Source organism: Thamnophis sirtalis, unplaced genomic scaffold (assembly GCF_051295495.1).
Source record: "Thamnophis sirtalis isolate CommonGarterSnake01/CBP01778 unplaced genomic scaffold, rThaSir2_p1.2 scaffold_4, whole genome shotgun sequence".
NCBI classification, from domain to species: domain Eukaryota; kingdom Metazoa; phylum Chordata; class Lepidosauria; order Squamata; family Natricidae; genus Thamnophis; species Thamnophis sirtalis.
The window spans coordinates 115,784,659-115,803,244 of NW_028261384.1; the positions used below are offsets into that span (position 1 = coordinate 115,784,659).

Below are 18,586 nucleotides of genomic sequence, written 5' to 3' on the forward strand. Positions count from 1 at the left end.
TGGATTGAGTGCCAACTTGTTTACTCCCATCCAGACCCTAACAGCCTCCAGGCACTGGCACATCACTTCCGCTGCTTCGCTGAGTTGGCATGGGGCGGACAGATACAGCTGCGTATCGTCCACATATTGGTGGTACTTAATCCCGTGCCGGCGTATGATCTCACCCAGCAGCTTCATGTAGATGTTAAATAGGAGGGGGGACAGGACCGAACCCTGCAGCACCACATAATTGAGGGGCCTTGGGGTCGACCTCTGCCCTCCGACCAACACCGACTGCGACCTGTCTGAGGTAGGAGGAGAACCACCGAAGGATGGTGCCTCCCACTCCCATCTCTCGCAACCATCGCAGAAGGATACCATGGTCAATGGTATCAAAGGCCGCTGAGAGGTCAAGGAGCACAAGGATAGAGGGGTGACCCCTATCCCTGGCTTGCCAGAGATCATCGATCAGCACGACCAAAGCAGTTTCCGTGCTGTAATCAGGCCTGAAACCCGACTGAAAGGGATCCAGATAATCGATTTCATCCAAGGACCGTAGGAGTTGAGAGGCCACTACTTTCTCAACAATCTTCCCAACAAAGGGAAGGTTGGAGACTGGATGATAGTTGCTTAAAATGGCTGGGTCCAGAGATGGTTTCTTCAGGAGGGGTCTCACCACCGCATCCTTTAAGAGGAGCGGGAAAATTCCGTACCGGAGAGAGGTGTTAACTATCGTCCGGATCCAGCCGCGTGTCACCTCCCTGCTGGTCAAGACCAGCCAGGAGGGGCACGGGTCCAGTATACAAGTGGAGGCACTCACAGCTCCCATGGCCTTGTCCACTTCCTCAGGAGCGACAAGTTGAAACTCGATCCATGAAATATGCTCAAGACCTTCCCCTGGTACCTCGGCTGGTACCGTGCAATTGGAGTCCAGCTCTGTCCGAATCCGAGCAACTTTATCCGTTAAATACTGAACAAATTCCTCAGCTCTACCTTGTAAACGGTCATCCGCATCCCTCCCTTTCAAGAGGGAGCGGGTTATTCTAAACAAGGCGGCTGGGCGCGATTCAGCGAATGCAATAAGGGCGGCAAAATGCGAACATTTCGCCGCCCGTATTGCCACGAGATAGGCTCTGATAAAGGCTCTCATCAGTGCTCGGCCTACAACTTTTCTTGCCACATGTGTTAAGTGAATCACTGTGGTTGTTAAATGACTGCATCTCAAACAATCCATCTGTTAAACTACTGAAGTTTGCAGATGATACAACAGTAATTGGTCTCATTCCAGACAACGATGAAACTGCATACTGATGGGAGGTTGAAGAAGTAGCCTTGTGGTGCAACCAGAACAATCTGGAACTGAACACACTTAAAACCGCAGAAATGGTGGTAGACTTTAGAAGAAACCCTACCATACTACCATCTCTTACAATACTAGACAACACAGTATCAACAGTAGAGACCTTCACATTTCTAGGTTGTATCATATCTCAAGATCTAAAATGGACACCTAACATCAAAAACATCATCAAAAAAGCACAACGAAGAATGTTCTTTCTGCGCCAACTCAGGAAGCACAGACTGCCCAAGGAGCTGCTGATGCAGTTCTACAGAGGAATTATTGAGTCTGTCATCTGCATCTCTATAACTGTCTGGTTTGGTTCTGCAACCCAACAAGACAGACACAGACTTCAGAGGATAATCAGAAATGCAGAAAAAGCAATTACTGCCAACCTGCCTTCCATTGAGGACCTGTACACTGCATGAGTCAAAAAGAGGGCTGTGAAAATATCTACAGAGCCCCTCACATCCTGGACATAAATTGTTTCAACTCCTACCCTCAAAACACCCCTATAGAGCACTGCTCACCACGACAACTAGACACAAGAACAGGTGTTTTTTTTTCCAAACGCCATCACTCTGCTAAACAAATAATTCCCTCACCACTCTCAAACCATTCAGTAAGGCTGCATAACTATTACTATTAGTCTTCTCATCGTTCCTATCACCCATTTCATCCCACTTATGACTGCAGGACTGTAACTTTGCTGCTTAAATCCTTACGATTTATATTGATATTGATTGTTTCCTGATTGCTTATTTGTACCCTGTGACTATCATTAAGTGTTGTACCTTATGATTCTTGATGAATGTATCTTTTTATGTACACTGAGAGCATATGCCCCAAAGACAAATTCCTTGAATGTCCAATCATACTTGGCCAATAAAGAATTCTATTCTATTCTATCCTATTTGTAACACTGTTGTTAAGTGAATCTGGTTTTCCCATTGACTTTCCTTTGTCAGAAGATGGCAAAAGGGGATCGCATGATCCCGGGGCCATTGCAACCGTCATAATTGCAAGTCAGTTTTCAAGTGATCTGAAAGTAAATCACATGATCAACAGGGATACTGCAACGGCCGTCAGTATGGAAAATGGTCATAAATCAAATTTTCATTGTTGCAACTTTGAACAGTCACTAAGTGAACTGTTGTAAGTCGAGGACTATCTGTACTTCCCATCTACCACGTTTTCTTTTTACCTCCGGACCTCACTGTGCATTTATTTATTTTATTTTATTTTATTTAGTTTGTCGCAACATGTACAAGATAACAGGTACAAGTGTAAACATGGATCTGAACAAGGAAATGAGTACAAATAAATGGGGACAGTAGGACAGGGACGGCAGGCACGCTGGTGCTCTTATGCACACCCCACTTTTACGGACCTCTTAGGAAGCGGGTCCACTGTAGACAATTTGAGGATGAAGCTGTGGGGGTTTTTGAGGATGTAACAAGGGAATCAGGTAGGGCATTCCAGGCGTTCACCACTCTGTTGCTGCAGTTGTATTGTTATATTATTAATAATTAAATAATATATATTTATATTAGTTATATCCCACCTGTTTATTTTTATTTTTTGGGCTCCCTTTCGAGTTCCCCTCTACCGAAAGCAATTTTCAGGAAGCCTCAATTCTCTACCCCCCTCCCCACGCTCGCGCGTCTTCCTACGCTTCTCCTTTAAGTCCTTGGAACATCCTCCTGGGCGTGGCTTCGGGGTCTGCGAGGTCTTAGCGGTGGAGCTGGTTGTGGGGGGGATTGGGAGTCCTTAGACTTCGGCTCCCGAGAGGTAAGTGCGAGCGGGATTGCCCAGACTTCGCCAAGAGATCGGGGTTTCTGCATCCCTTTTACAGGCCCAGAGAATCTTGCTGGCTTTTTGTTTTCTAACGCATACAACCTTTTATTCATTCCCAGCTCCTTCCTGCATCCCCGATTTCTCACGGGACTGAATGCTTCAATGCTCCTCTGCAAATCTTGCGACGTTGATCTCTCCCCCCACCCCCCACCCCCGTTGTCATTAGTGTAAAATTCCCCCTCGCAAAACCCTCCGTCCCCAACGGGCAACTTAGAGACCTAAATTTGGTCTGCCCAAATCTGAGATTTCCCCCCAATTCCTCCCCCCCCCCCCGCTCCCGTCCCTGCTTCCTGCAGCCCCTGAAAGGAACTTAGTTTGCCTCTTCTTTCCTTTTTGCACGTCACCCTGTCCAAATAAGGGACCCAGTGTGTCAAACGGGGATGGGACTGGGAGGCCACCGTTTCTTTCAGCCCATTGTCTTAAAAGAGTTGCTTTTAATGATTTAGCATTCTTCTTTCCTGGCTGCATCCAGGAATCATACGGAGTCTCTTGGCTAACTCCCAAATGAAACCCCCCTTTGGAAAGCTCCGGGACATAAATCTGTTGCAACCTTCTCCCTGCCAGGCGATTTCCACCATCTTACCCTATTCCTTCCCTCAGCTGTTGCTGCTACTCCAGACTAAAAAGACAAGCATCGCAAAGATGAGGGGTTGGAAGAGTCAGAAGGAGGGGAGGGGGGGGGATTGGCTTATAATGGTTTAGAGCAAGGTAGGCCGTCAGCCGGCTGGGCAAGGTTGCAAAAGAGACACATGACGTATTTAGGAGGGGGGAAGTTTAGGTAAAACTAGGAACTAAGATGCAGAGAAGCTCTAAAATGCTACCTTCTGCAGTGTCCTGAGCAGATGTTGGCCTATCTTTTGACCACATCTTCCTTTCTCTTTCTCCAGGTTAGGCACTGAAACCCCCTCCCTAGCCCCAAATCCTCTTGCCCTTGCTTTCGTCCTCTAGAGGCCATGCCACTGACTCGCAGCCTGTCCGTGACCTCCCTCTCTGGGTTGGAGGACTGGGAAGATGAACTTGACCTTGATAATGCCATTCTTTTCGAAGTGGCTTGGGAGGTAGCCAATAAAGGTATGTGATGACTATTTTTAAAGAAGATCTTGGGGAAATGATCAGGTTTCCAAAGCTGGTGGAGGAGAGTGTTTGGGATTTGGAAGGCCTGCACTTCCAGCCTACATTTCTTGCTGGGAATGTGGCTGGAAACAGGTTCTACAGAGCCTATTTGCAAGCCAAAGCATGAGCAGTATTGAAAGAACTGAGACCAGAATTCAAGTATCACCTGGGAATGGAGTCTCTACAGATAGTCCTCAAGTTACGACCACAATTGAGCCCATTCTTGCCACAGTTGGTAAGAGAATCATCGCATTTGTTAAGTTAGTAACATGGTTGTTAAGTGAATCTGGCTTCCAAATCGACTTTGCTGATCAGAAGGTTGCAAAAGAGGATCATCTGACCCCCAGGACAGTGCAACCGTTGTAAATATGAACCACTTACCAAGCATTCAATTTTTAATCATATGACCATGGGGATGCTGCAACAGTTGTAAGTGTGAAAAACGGTCATAAGTCACTTTTTTCAGTGCCATTGTAATTTTGAATGGTCACTAAATGAACTGTTGTAAGTTGAAGACTACCTGTAGAAACAAAGACTTATCTGATTGCTGGCCAAAGACCCTTGGATGAGCAGGTAGGAAAGGATAAGGCCTAATTGACCAGTATGTGGGTCTTTGGGAAACTGGCTGTCTGGGTCTCTTTTTAAACATGATTGACTGGCATGCTGAATGTTAAAGCAAAATGTTTGTATTTTTTAAAAAGAAACACCCATTTGGGGGGGAAAGGAAGTTCATGTAACGTTGCAGTTCCTTCCAAGCAACATTGCTCAGCACTTTAGGAGATCCCTTAGGCCTTTCCCCTCCCTTTGCTGTTCTCAGATCCTCCCATCCATAATTTTTTCATTTGTGGGTTAGTGCTGCCTGAGATGACAGTAGCCTATTATAATGAACATTTCCAAGGAAGTCCAGTTCAGCAAGCTGCTTGTCACTGTGTGTTCATTGAGAAGATCCCCTTCTGGAATCAGCTGCTACACATCTGGAAGTTTAAGGCACTGAGATCCCAAGGGCAGCATTGCAGGATGACTCTCCCTGTAGTAAAGAGACTGGGTCAAAAAACTAGAATAGCACTATGTTCTTTTAAAAAGGATAAGGATTCCCAGTAAATCTGAATATCTGTCAATGTTACTATAAAAACTAGTCTCACGCGCTTGCTTTAGGAATAACCAATTTTGAAGTTAATTAAAGATCTGGCTTAAATTTTGAGCATCAGCTATGCATATTCTTGATGTGTACTCAATAAGTATGTGTAATATATGTATATACATATACATATATTACACATACAATATATTTGTACATACAACCCTCACCACCACAACCTCCCCTGCACAATAAACTTTTTGAAATGTTGTTCATTCCTTGAGAAACTGCATCCCTGTTTAGATACTCAACTTTGGGCCAGGATAACCAAAGATGGCCAGTTTGCAGAATCTTCCCTACCATCCCAGCCATATAATGATTTTTTTTAATGTATTAAAGATTATTCTACCTGGATTATTTTACCAAGCTCTCTAGAGCAGATCATGCTACCAGCTACCGAACATATGGAGGATGTAGGAGACTCAGGATCCTCTTTAAACAGTCCTGCTTCTAATTCTAGCAAAAAGGGGCTTTTGCCTGTATACCTTTGAGTAACTCTTGATTCCTGGTGAATACCTGCATAAGTCCTTGCAGTTCACTTGGCAACATTTTTGGAAGTGATTTACTATTGCTTTTGTCTTGGGGCTGAAAGAATGACTGGCCTAGTGGCCTATGTAAACCACCTAACTTCATGCCTAAAACAGGATTAGAACTCATGGTCTACAACAAACCTACAGAATTGTTGGTGCACGCAGGGACTCTGGTGAATAACAGTTGTAAACCAGAATCTGTTTAATGCAGTGAATCCTCCTGAATGGAATTTGTACTGTCATTTTTGCAAAAGAATTGGCTTATGTCTTTTTATGAATGTACATACCTATATGTAAAGAAACCTATTAGATTTTTTAAATGCCACATTTCACCTTAAATATTTTATCAGGGAATTCACCAAGAATGTCAGAAAAATATTTTAGTCAACCACTTGTATTTTCAACGAAATGTTGCAGCGTGAAATGCTGCTAGTCAAGCTTTTTGCCTCTATATTTCATACATTTCCTCTGTTTTTAATGTCTTCACAACAAACTATTAATAGAATGACTTTGTGATCTTTCCCCACAAAATGATGTTTTACGTACAGTTTTTTTAAAAAAAATCTGCATAGGGCAGATTTCCCCCAGAATTTACCACAGATATGGCCTTTTTCTTCTCAATGAGTGGCATCATTTTGCTACTACAGATGATAGTCTTTGTTAGAATACAAAGATGAGGGCCATCTCGGCCTTTGAATAAGGTAGATTCCTTGGTTGTGGGGTTGTTCCCTCAGATAAGGCTACCTGCATATTTTGTGGCCTATCTCTGTCCTTCGCCCTATGATCATTTTACAGAACTCTCTCATCGCTTATGTCCAAGTAAGCAAGTAAGAATAAAGAGGCATAGGGGGTTTCTTTGCTTCAGACAAGAACCTTTTTGGAGAAGCCTTGGATCTTCTGAACAGATTGCAAATACATTCAGTATAGACTACATTCATCATGGAATGCAGGATACAGAATCCTGGGTTTGTGATGCAGGCACCCAGTGGAGAAATGGGACAGAGTTCAACTTATTGCTCATTTTCCCCCCCTCTGGACCTTTGGTTGACAACCTGACTGCAGCTCCAAGATGAGACTTGGCCTAGAGCTATAGCAAGAGAAGCAATGCCCTGTCGTGTCTGTGTGAGAGGCCTTCATTTACCTTGTTCTAAAATGCCTTAGAAGAGCATGTCATGTAATTGATATGTGGTAGGAAGGCCAGCCAGAGCTGGTGGGACATTCACTTGATTATTGAAGGAAGCATTGAAGAACGACTATCCTTTTTGGTGGTTTCTGGTAACATCTTTCTTTCAAAGCCTCAGGATATGAATTATGGATCTGTACAACGTATCTGGTTGTCCAAAGGTGATTATTGGCCAGTATTCGTTTTTTGGAAAAGAAGAGACAGGGAAAAAAGTGTTGATCTGCACACTAACTTTTTCCCTTGTAGGAATGCTATTCCCAATTCACTTTTTTCCCCATATTTTTTCCAGAAGTTGCTTTCTGCTTGTCACCAGCACTCCCAACAATCTCATTTGCTCCTAAGGACAGGAGTAGAGAAAAGTCCCTCCATCAATTTAAACAAATAAGAATATTTTTATTCTACATGGGGCAGCCCTTGAAGAGTATTCGGAGACTTCAACTCATTCAGAACGCAGCCGTGTGAGTGATTGTGGGTACACCTCGGTACACCCATGTTACACCTATCCTCCGCGAGCTGCACTGGTTACCGATCAGTCTCTGGATACGCTTCAAGGTGCTAGTCGTAACTTATAAAGCCCTTCATGGTATTGGATCTAGGTACTTGAGAGACCGCCTGCTGCCAATTACCTCCCACAGACCCATTAGATCTCACAGGGTTGGCCTCCTCCGGGTGCCATCTACCAGCCAATGCCACCTGGCTATTACCCGGGGAAGGGCCTTCTCTGTGGCAGCTCCGGCCCTCTGGAATGAACTCCCCGCAGGGATTCGGACCCTCACGTCTCTCCAGGCCTTCCGAAAAGCCGTCAAAACCTGGCTTTGCCGGCAGGCCTGGGGGTGATGAGTTCCCTCCCCTCTCGACATGTATGGTTGTGCGACTGTTGTTTACTTTTATTATTTGTATTTTGTTTTTTATGTTCCCCTTTTTCCCCCTTGAATTGTTCGCCGCCCTGAGTCCTCCCGGAGAAGGGCGGCATACAAATAATAAAATTCTATTCTATTCTATTTATTTTTATTATGTGTGTTTCAACTTTCCCCGGGTTCTCAAAAGAGCTTCCTTCCTTAATTTTGTGCCCACATCAAGAACCCTGTAAAGTAGGCTGGCTGGGTCATATAAATGCAATTCCAGCCAAGGAGATATGGCAACAAAACCTGGATTATTGATGAATGTTTTATCTAGATCAATCTGGATAAAGGTCTCATAAAATCTTGAAGGATAGCATACGAGGTGAACGATCAATTTGTCTGGAAGAGAGAATTGTTTCATTTGAGGGCAACGGGTTTCTGATGTTTGGGGGCAGATGCTCAAGAAAGGTGTCTGAAAAAGAATTTAATCTGGTCTTACAAATGAAGATGAATGTATGTATGTGTCCCAGGATAATATTGTAGAATCCAATCTGGGTCGGGGACCAGCGGTTTTGTCTTCTGAGCTTTCGGACTCCTACTGGAGTCCATCTTCAAGGAACTTCTCTCTAGCAGAGTATGTGTTAGTTAATCTGGACTTGTTCACTAGCCGAGGTGGCTCAGTGGGTAGAGTGCAGCACTGCAGGCCACTTCAGCTGACTGCTAGTTCAGCAGTTCAGCGGTTCAAATCTCATTGGCTCAAGGTTGACTCAGCCTTCCATCCTTCCGAGGTGGGTAAAATGAGGACCCGGATTGTTGTTGGGGGCAATATGCTGACTCTGTAAACCGCTTAGAGAGGGCTGAAAGCCCTATGAAGCGGTATATAAGTCTAACTGCTATTGCTATTGCTATTCATTGTTCTGCTGTTAGAGTGTTTGATATCTTGTGGACTTTGAGAGGGCGGGTTTCTGCCTTGCGCTGCTTACAACATAAAATCTAGTATACTGAACCAACAGAGGAAGGAGAGAGTAGTGAGGCAATCAGGAAGCAAGATATGATTGTTTCCAAGCCATGTGCTTACTTTTTGTTACAGAGTGAGTAAAAGAATTGGGAGCGCTGCTTAACATTTTAGAAGAGAGTTTAGGGTTGTAGGTATGGGTAGGACAGGGATGGCGAAACTTTTCAGCACCAAGTGCCAAAAAGGACCCACGGAAATGTTGTGTGCGCACGCACTCGTCGGGCCCAAACTCCAGAAAAGTCGAACTTCCATGCCCAACAATCAAATGGCTGGCACACATGCGCAGGGTAGGTTTCAGCACTGCTGTGTGCAAAGGAATCTTGCTCTGGAAAAGTCTGGGTTCTGGCACACCCAACAATCAGCTGGCCGGCACTGGCATGCGCACGAAGAACAGCTGGTTGTTGCACGCACATGTACGTCAGAAACCCAGAAAACAAACAGGCAAGGCCATACATGCTGGGCATGCATTCCACAGATTCTCTATCATGGGGGTAGGGGAGCAATGTGCTATTAGGAATTTGAGAGTTTAAGATATTCTTGGATTCCTTTTCCCCTAGCAGAGTTGCAGAATATTTCTTCTCAATGATTCGTTTCAGAGAAGTTTATAGGGGCCCAGAAAATGATTTCAGAAGCTATCGGCTGTCATTCTTTCAAGAAAATATCAAGGTTAAAGGATTGGGCCGAGGACTTCATGGAAAATATTTCATTTTTCATTTTCTTGCTTCTGAGAGCAAATCCATTGCAAAATGCCCATTCTCTTTCTAGCTGTTCTGCTATGATACAGAAAAGATATCACAAAGAGAATCAATTGTGTCCATTAAAGAAGTCTTCCCCAGCCTAAGTATGCTCCAGACTTCAATTCCTAAGTTTTCCAGAGAGTATGGTGACTGTTAAAATCTGGGAGAAGTGGACACATATAAGGCACGAAAGGCCGCTTTAAGGATTATTTGGGCAAACCTTTCTAAATGCACACAGTTCCTCAGCAATAAGACATTACTGTTTATTCACGATTCGAAACCTTCATCTCTAGGCACAATCCAGGCTCTGTTTGGTTCCATTGCAACGTTTCAGGTTCTTGTATTCTGCAGAGCTATTTCCTAATCGCTCTTCCCTCATAGAATATTCATGTGGGTGCTTTTATTGCTTTTCCTGTAAAACTCCCTGTTTGGAAGAGGAAGCAAAGAGCCAAGATTCTTAGGCTCCTCAAGAGGGGAGGAGAATTTAGTTGAGGGAGCCAGGGTCCTTGAAAGTAAAGTAAATACAGTGGTTTGTAAGTGATGGCTGGGTTTGCCTGCTTCCCAGGAAGGGGGTTGGAATCCAGCCACTTAGAGGAGATTGAATATATGAAGAAAGGTCTTTTGGCTGTAATTGTATAGCATAACACACACACACACACACACCACAAACACACACGGAGAGGGAGAGACAAAGGGCTAAGAACTCAATTCTTCTTTCAGCAATCGTCCCTGTTAGAATAACAGCTTGCCTGCTTCCATAATCCATTTTTATGCTTTTATGTGGGGTGACAAAACCATGCTTTGTTTAAGGGAATTCAACATCAAGAGTTTTAGTTTGATCATAACATTTAATTTTTGCTTTCTGGTGAAGAGTTGGTCATTTTAAGCTGGATCTTCAAGCGTCTCAAAAATACAAAGTATAAAATAACAGTATGAAACATTTGCACCTGAAGCACAGTCTAAAAATGTGAGATCTAGACTAGAGAGAGAGCATTGTAAAGGTTTGAATGAATAATCAAGATCTTTATCGGGACCAAAAAGGTCATAAATATGATATTAAGTTAACTTCTTTGGGAAATCTATTTCATTATTTATTTATTTATTGAATTTATATTGCCTCCTATTCACCCATGGCGACTCGAGGCATCTTACAGAATATAAGATCACATTTAAAACAATAAAAACTAACAAAAAGAATCAAATAAAATAATATGGTCCAATATAACAAAATTACCTCCCACCCACCCCAGCGACAGCAGCTCACATGAGGCATTTAATGGGCTCCATCCTGCCCTGGGTTGCCCAGGCTTGATGGCAGTACAGATCTTCAGCGCCTCCCGGACGCGTATTAGAGTGGGGGCCGTTCTAATCTCTGGGGGAATGATGTTCCAGAGAGAGGGAATCGCCACGGAGAAGGCCCTTCTGGGTCCCACTAGGTACGTCTCCCTCAGAAAGGGACCCACAACATTCCCTGGCTCCCTGCTCTGATGGGTCGGGTAGATGTGACTGACAAGAGATGGTCCCTCAGACAAACTGGTCTCAAGCCATGAAGGGCTTTAAAGGTGACAACAAGCACCTTGAATTGCACCCAGAAGCAAACCGGCAACCAATGCAGCTCCCACAGGAGAGGTGATACATCTGCACACCGGGGTCTGCACAAATCCATGTGTTTCCTGCATTTTGCACCAACGGGAGCTTCCAGATGCTCTTCAAGGGCAGCCCCATGTAGAGCGCATTGCAGTAGTCAAAATGGGAAGTGACTAGGGCCGTGATGGAGCCATTTGTTAGAGCAGTGTTTTTCAACCTTGACAGCTTGAAGATGTGTGGACTTCAACTCCCAGAATTCCCCTGGGTGGGGAATTCTGGGAGTTGAAGTCCACACATCTTCAAGCTGCCAAGGTTGAAAAACACTGTGTTAGAGTACGCAAGGAGTTACCCTGTCAGCTGACTTTGGCCTTCTTTTAAGGCCGTTTTTCGCCCTCCAGAGGTTTCCTTGAAGCCTCCAGAGCACAAAAAACCGGCCCTATGGGCAAATTGAAACTTCGTGAATGGACTTCCAATTTACTAGTAGGCTGCTTTTTGCCCTCCAGAGCCTTCAGGAGGCTTCCATGAGGCTCCAGAGGGCAAAAAACAGCTATGAGCAAACTGGAAGTGACTTCCGGTTTGGCCATAGGAGCCTTTATGGACAAACCAGAAGTCACAGTTCCCGAACTTTCAGGTTTCCTGTAGGGCCATTTTTCGCGCTCTGGAGCCTTCAGGAAAGCTACTGAAGCCTCCAGGGCGGTTGGGGAGTCTCTTTTCGCCATCCTCAGGCACCTAGAAAGCCTCTGGAGCCTGGGGAGGGCAAAAAAAGCGCACCAAAAGTGGGGGGAGTGCTGGTCGTGCACGCATGCGCAGGGGGGCACATGAGCACTGGTGGTGCACATATAGCATTATGGGTGTGGGCACGCCTGCGCTCCCCCCACTTTTGGCACATGATCCAAAAAATATTAGCCATCACTGGACTAGGGCATGAGTGACTGTGAGTGTGAGTAGGGACTGTTGGTCCAGGAAAGGGCATAACTGGCACAGAAGCCCAAAGATGGCAATTTTCTCTGAGCCAACGAACCCCAAACCCAGAGCCACTTGGTCTTGCAAGGGTTTAGTTTCAACCCGTTGCTCCCCATCCAACCCCTAACAGCCTCCAGGCGTTGCGAGAGGGGGGACACGGCATCACTTAACTCATCATGGGCCGAGACATACAGATGAGTATCATCAGCCTATTGGTGATACCTCAGTCCATGGTGACGGATGATTTCACCCAGCGGCTTCATATAAATGTTGAACAGGAACAGAGAGAGTACCGAGCCCTGCGGAAGCTCTCAAAGCAGTGGGAGAGGGCTGGATATCTCCCCTCCTATCAACACACACTAAGAGCGGCCATAGAGGAAGGAAGTGAACCAGGATATCACAAGGTTCCCACTCCCATCTCCTGAAGCCGCCCCAGGGGAATACCATGGTCGATGGTATCAAAAGCCGCAGAGAGGTCAAGTAGAGCAAGAAGAGCAAGGATGGATGCACTACCCTCATCCCACTCGCGCCAGAGATCATCCAGAAATGCAACCAATGCCATTTTTGTCCCAAATCCAGGCCTGAATCCTGACTGGTAGAGGTTGAGATAATCCATTTCATCCAGAAACCTTTGGAGCTGTCCGCGCAATCGCCTTCACAACAACCTTCGCCAAAAATGGAAGATTGGAGACAAGTTGGAAATTATCCAACTGGGTGGAGTCCAGTGATGGCTTCTTAAGAAGAGGGTTCTTTAAAGTGCTGGGGCTCTCTGTAGGAAACCATTAATCACCTCCAGAGTCCACCCGCCTGTCATAAGTCACTAAAAGACCAAATCAATCTCCCTGATACTCTCTACCACTTTGCTCATTTGGGAAGGTCTCACAGAAATATGAGACCTTTAAAAAGAATCTGTAAACAGACAATAGGCAGAGATTTTGACAAAGACCCCTCAGTACAATGGGAGAAAAATGGAATGCAAACATAAAGGCTCACCAACAACTTGTACAAATTACATGCAACTTCCAAATTATTTTTAGAAGGTCTCTAAATTTAGCTCATTTCAGTTACTGAAACAGCTACTGGGGCTAATAGGCCAACAGCAGGCCAATTATCCATGCATTAATCAAAGTTACTGTACTTTTAAAGCCATATTTAGATTGTTAAGAATGCTGTAATTCAGCTTTGATCAGATTACCTCGATCTTCATCTGATAAGTGATTGACTACAATTCCCAGAATTCCTCAGCAGCATGGTTATAAACATTGCATTAGCAAAATCTCCAGTAATTTAAAAGGGATTGTATGAAAAAAAATATGCTTCTTTGTCCTGGAGCCACAATGAATTTCACATTTAAAGTCAAGTGAGCGTAGACTGATCAGATACTGAAATCTCTACTTAGATTTATTTTAAACAGGTTTATATTGCTTGTCACATATTCAGGATGAGTTAGCACATCCATACAATGTAGAAGAATAAATTACATTAAATAAATCTATTAGAACAGATTTTCCCAACTTTGGCAACAACTTTTGCTTATGCACCGAAGACAAATTCCTTGTGTGTCCAGTCACACTGGGCCAATAAAGGATTCTATTCTATTTCAGTTTCCAGAATTTCCCAGCCAGCTAAGCTTTTTTACAGCAAATTGCTCTAAAGCTTCTTGGCTAAAGTGGGTGCTTAGGATACCGTAATTTACAAACATGTAAGGAGAAAACAAATACTTTATTCTTTTTTCTTTTAGTTGGTGGGATCTACACTGTTATCCAAACAAAAGCCAAGATTACACTGGATGAATGGGGCGAGAATTACTTCCTGATTGGGCCTTACCTGGAATTGAATGTGCGCACACAGGTGGAGCTGATAGAACCTCCCAACCCTGCCATTCGTCGAACCATGGACTCCATGAATTCAAAAGGATGTAAAGTAAGAGACTGCAGGAGGCGGGGTGAAGAAGAAGGTGTTGGGCTTGGGCCTCAGCGAAGTTAATTCTCATAAACAATTCCTTGCCTCTATTGGGGAGAAATGTTTGTGGTTGCAATGGTACATCAATAATATTCAGTTCAGTTCATTGTAATTCTAGTTTAAAAGGGATGTCAGATAGCGGGTGATAGGTAGATGCTCTACTTTTAGGCTGCAAAGAAAGAATTTCAAGTCAGAAGAGACTAGAAGTTGATAACTTTGTCTCTGAGGAATCTACATAGATGCATATATACATATCCAGGTTGCTGTTTCATCTTGGACTAACCAATGTAATGCCAAGCGCAGAAAAAGTGTAGAAATTATAAGCTGGAGAAATGAAGCATTGTAAGAAAAGTACAGGTAGACTTACGACCACAATTGAGGCTAGAGTTTCTGCTGCTAATTGAGACATTTGTTTAGTGAATTTTGCCCCATTTTACGACCTTTCTTGCCACAGTTGTTAAGTGAAATTGCATTTGTTAAGTTAGTAACATGGTTGTTAAGTGAATCTGGCTTCCCCATTGACTTTGCTTGTCGGAAAATTGCAGAATGTGATCACATGACTCCAGGACACTGCAACCATCGTAAATGTGAGTTACTTTGCTAAGGGTCTGAATTTTGATCAAGTGCAATGGTTGTAAGTATGAAAAACGGTCATAAGTCACTTTTTTCAGTGCCATTATAACTTTGAATGGTCACTAAATGAACTGTTATAAGTCAAGGACTATCTGTAGTTCTTAATACCATCACTACATTTTTATATTCTAACCAACAGCCCTTGCAAATTATATGCATACATAATTTTATACGTTTTCTTTTGTTCTTTAAACTTCTTGCTCTTTTTGAGAATCTCATTAACTCCATCCAACCATATCTTTCTTGGTCTTCTTGTCACTCCATTCACTCTTTCTTCATATCTTTGTTTGGCAATGTGACCCCTACCGTGTTTCTTTTGACCCACAAAATATGGCTTGGGCCTTATTATCAGGGGAGAGCTTATTGTTTTGGGGTTGCCAGGGGGCCACCACTGCTGCCATCCAGGCATGGCTTTTTCAGTGGCTTCCAAACCCAGTCTTCTGGCAGTGGCCGCTCTGGCCGTATGCTTTATGGTTGTGGACCGGCTGCCGGCAGAGTGTACTCCTAGAGTGTACAACCATAGAGCGTACAACTATAGAGCGTACACCCAGAGCAACCAGTGCCAGAAGACTCGGTTTGGAAGCCGCCGAAAAAGCCATGCTGGGACGGCAGCGGCAGCAGGCGGAGGTGCCCTGGCTCTGCAGAGAGAGTGGACCAGGGCATCATGAGGCTGGGAGGAGCACTAGCGGGAGCGGAACAGACGCTCAAGCAACCCCCCCCCCTCTCCAGCCTTGCAGAGTGCCATTCACTGGCATTTCGAAGGTACCAGCTGTGGAAGGCGGACAGCAGAGAACAGGCACTCAGGTGGCTTGGCAATACCCCTAGGTCAGTGAATGGCACTGTGCCTGACTGGAAAGGGGGTTTGCCGGATGGCTGTTCGTGAGTGTGGTCACTTCATGGCTGCTGTGTTGAACTGCTGTGACAGCACAACACAGCCGTTTGCCCCTGAGGCTCTGCCCGGCTCTTCAGGAGCCTGGTCGCAAAAGAGCAGCCGCCCGGCAACCCCCCTCTCCAGCTGGCTCCAGCGCCGCTCATCAATCTAGCGGTATCCCAAAGGCGCCAAGCAACGCGAGCGCTTTTGCCTCCCCCCCATTCCCGTGACTTGGCACCTTCAGGATACTACTAGATTGGTGAGCGGCACTCTGCCTGGCGAGAGGGGGGGGTGTCCAGGGGGCTTATTTTCGGGAGAGGGATTATATTTTTGCCCACCCGAAAAATGTGGCATGGCCTTATTTTCAGGACATGTCATATTTTCAGGGAAACACAATATTAATTTCTCCTACATGACCAAAGTATTTCCATGTGTATTTTTCCTAGAAGTCTCTCTTATATTTGATTCATCCATTCAGCACTGATTGAATCTTGACTATTAAGAACTCCATTCTCATCCTGCTTCTTTCCTTCTGACATACTCAACTTTCATTTCCATGTAAAATGTAGGCAGAAATCTATATTAATATGCATCCGTTTTATCTTTTTCAATAGACATTCTCATAATAGACCATATACTAGTGTATTTTTTCAACATTTGCACATCTTAAAATTTGTCCATTTCTTTATATTTAATAACCATCATGGATGCAAATTCATCTATTTTTGCTCTTTGTGAATAATTTACAATTGTTCATTTTGTTGTCAAATGTAAGAACTTTGGTTTCTGATAGCAATAGCAATACCACTTAGACTTATATACTGTTTCACAGTTTCACATATTGCCCCCAACAATCTGGGTTCTCATTTTACCAACCTGGGAAGGATAGAAGGCTGAGACAACCTTGAGCTGGTGGGAATCGAACTGCCAAATTTCACACAGCTGGCAGTCAGCAGAATTAGCCTTCAGTATTGACCACTTCACTACCTCAGCTCTAATAGAGTGTTTAGAGCCGTAGTTCTTAGTGCATCATATAATGCACTAAGTGCATCTGTCTAATATTTGTTGGAAATCATTTATGCACACAAAAATGCACATATATTAATGTCCCCAAACTACACAACTGTAATAATTTCAAGCATTATCCATGAATGCATTAAGCAATCAAGGGGAGGTCACCCATTCTTGTCTTACTTCCTGTTTAGTGTTGAACAATTATAAAACAGTTTATAAAATGGCAGTTGGGCAATAACCCTTCCTATCATAATTTCATGTTTTTTTACTATTTGCTCTCGTTGCATTCCAAGTTATAGTGTTTCGTAACCACCATTGGACGAACCCATGCATATTGCTCTCCACCATTCAGGTTTTGATGAATCCTGGTTTTTAGATACAGTAATATTTTTTAATAAGTTGAAAAAGATGTAGACCATATTTCCTTGTGAGTCACACCATGCCACATGCTCATAGTATAGAAACATATGTTTTGTAATACGTTGGCCAGTCCAACATAGAGACTTCCTTGTAAACCAATGCAGGAAGTCCTCAACTTATGGCCACAACTGAGCCCAAAAATTCTGTTGTTAAGTGAAATATTGGTTAAATGAGTTTTGCCCCATTTTGCAACCTTTCTTGCAACAGTTGTTAAGTGAATCACTGCAATTCTTAAATTAGCAACACAGTTGTTAAGCGAATCTGACTTTCTCATTGACTTTGCTTGCCAGAAAGTCACAAAAGGGGATCACATGCTCCTGGGATACTGCAACAGTCATAAATATGTGTCAGTTGCCAAATGTCTGAATTTTGACCATGTAACCATGAGGTGCAATGGTCGTAAGTGTGAACAACAGTGATAAGTCATTTTTTTCAGTGCCATTTTTTCATTGTAATTTTGATCCGTCACTAAATGAACTAAGTCATGGATTTATTGTATAATGTTGCCTAAATTCCATGAAACAGAAGATTCTTACAGCACACTGACACTTATACAAATCCTGGGTTATTATAAGGTTTCCAAAAGTCATAGAGCTTGAATCCCAGCAATCTCACTATAAGATAAGAAATGAGTCTTATCGTAGTTAAATAAATTAGAATCAAGATCACATGAAGTGTTAATACCACTTTATAATGACTTGGTAAGGCCACACTTGGAATAACACATCCAGTTTTGGTCGCCACAATGTAAAAAGGATGTTGAGATTCTAGAAAGAGTGCAGAGAAGAGCAACAATAATGATTAGGGGACTAGAGGCTAAAACATATAAAGAACAGTTGCTGCTGTTTTGAAGAGGCAAATTTTAAAAAAAGTTTTTGCACTCTGCAGACCTCTCAAAAACAGCCCATTTTTTGTGAAAATGCCCCTGTTTTTTGTTCAAAAAAGGGCATGAATAGCATTTAGGAGGCTTGTAGAGTGTTCCTGGAGGCTGGGGGGGGGGGGCAAAATCGAGCAAAAAATGGCCTGTTTTTCACTCATTTTTGCCCTCTCCAGCACGCAGGAGCACTCTGGAAACCACCTAAAGGCTATGCACAGTCATTTTTGCAAAGGGGGCAGGGTTTCAGGAGGCCAAAAATGCTGTATTCAGTGTATAAGATGCACCCAGATTTTCACCCACTTTTTTGAGGGAAAAAGGAGCATCTTATACTCCAAAAATACGGTAGTTTAGTGAATCAGAGGACTAGTGGTGACACGATAGTAGTGTTCCAATATCTCAGGGGTTGCCACAAAGAAAAGGGGAGTCAAGCTATTCTTCAAAGCTCCTGAAGGCAAGATAAGAATCAGTGGATGGAAACTAATCAAAGAGAGAAGCAACCTAGAACTAAGAATAAATTTCCTGACAG

The 18,586-nt window shown here is 43.8% G+C and overlaps 1 protein-coding gene across 1 annotated transcript in view; it reads left to right on the forward strand.

Annotated features, from left to right (window-relative positions):
• Window positions 1–3,010: 3,010 nt before the first annotated feature.
• The window catches only part of GYS1 (glycogen synthase 1), a 48,034-nt gene continuing 32,458 nt past the window's right edge, over window positions 3,011–18,586 (forward strand). The window contains exons 1-3 of the mRNA XM_014053311.2: window positions 3,011–3,109; window positions 4,063–4,246; window positions 14,025–14,206. Coding sequence (XP_013908786.2) covers window positions 4,129–4,246; window positions 14,025–14,206 — 300 coding nt within the window. The 5' untranslated portion in view covers window positions 3,011–3,109; window positions 4,063–4,128. The remainder of the gene's footprint in view (window positions 3,110–4,062; window positions 4,247–14,024; window positions 14,207–18,586) is intronic.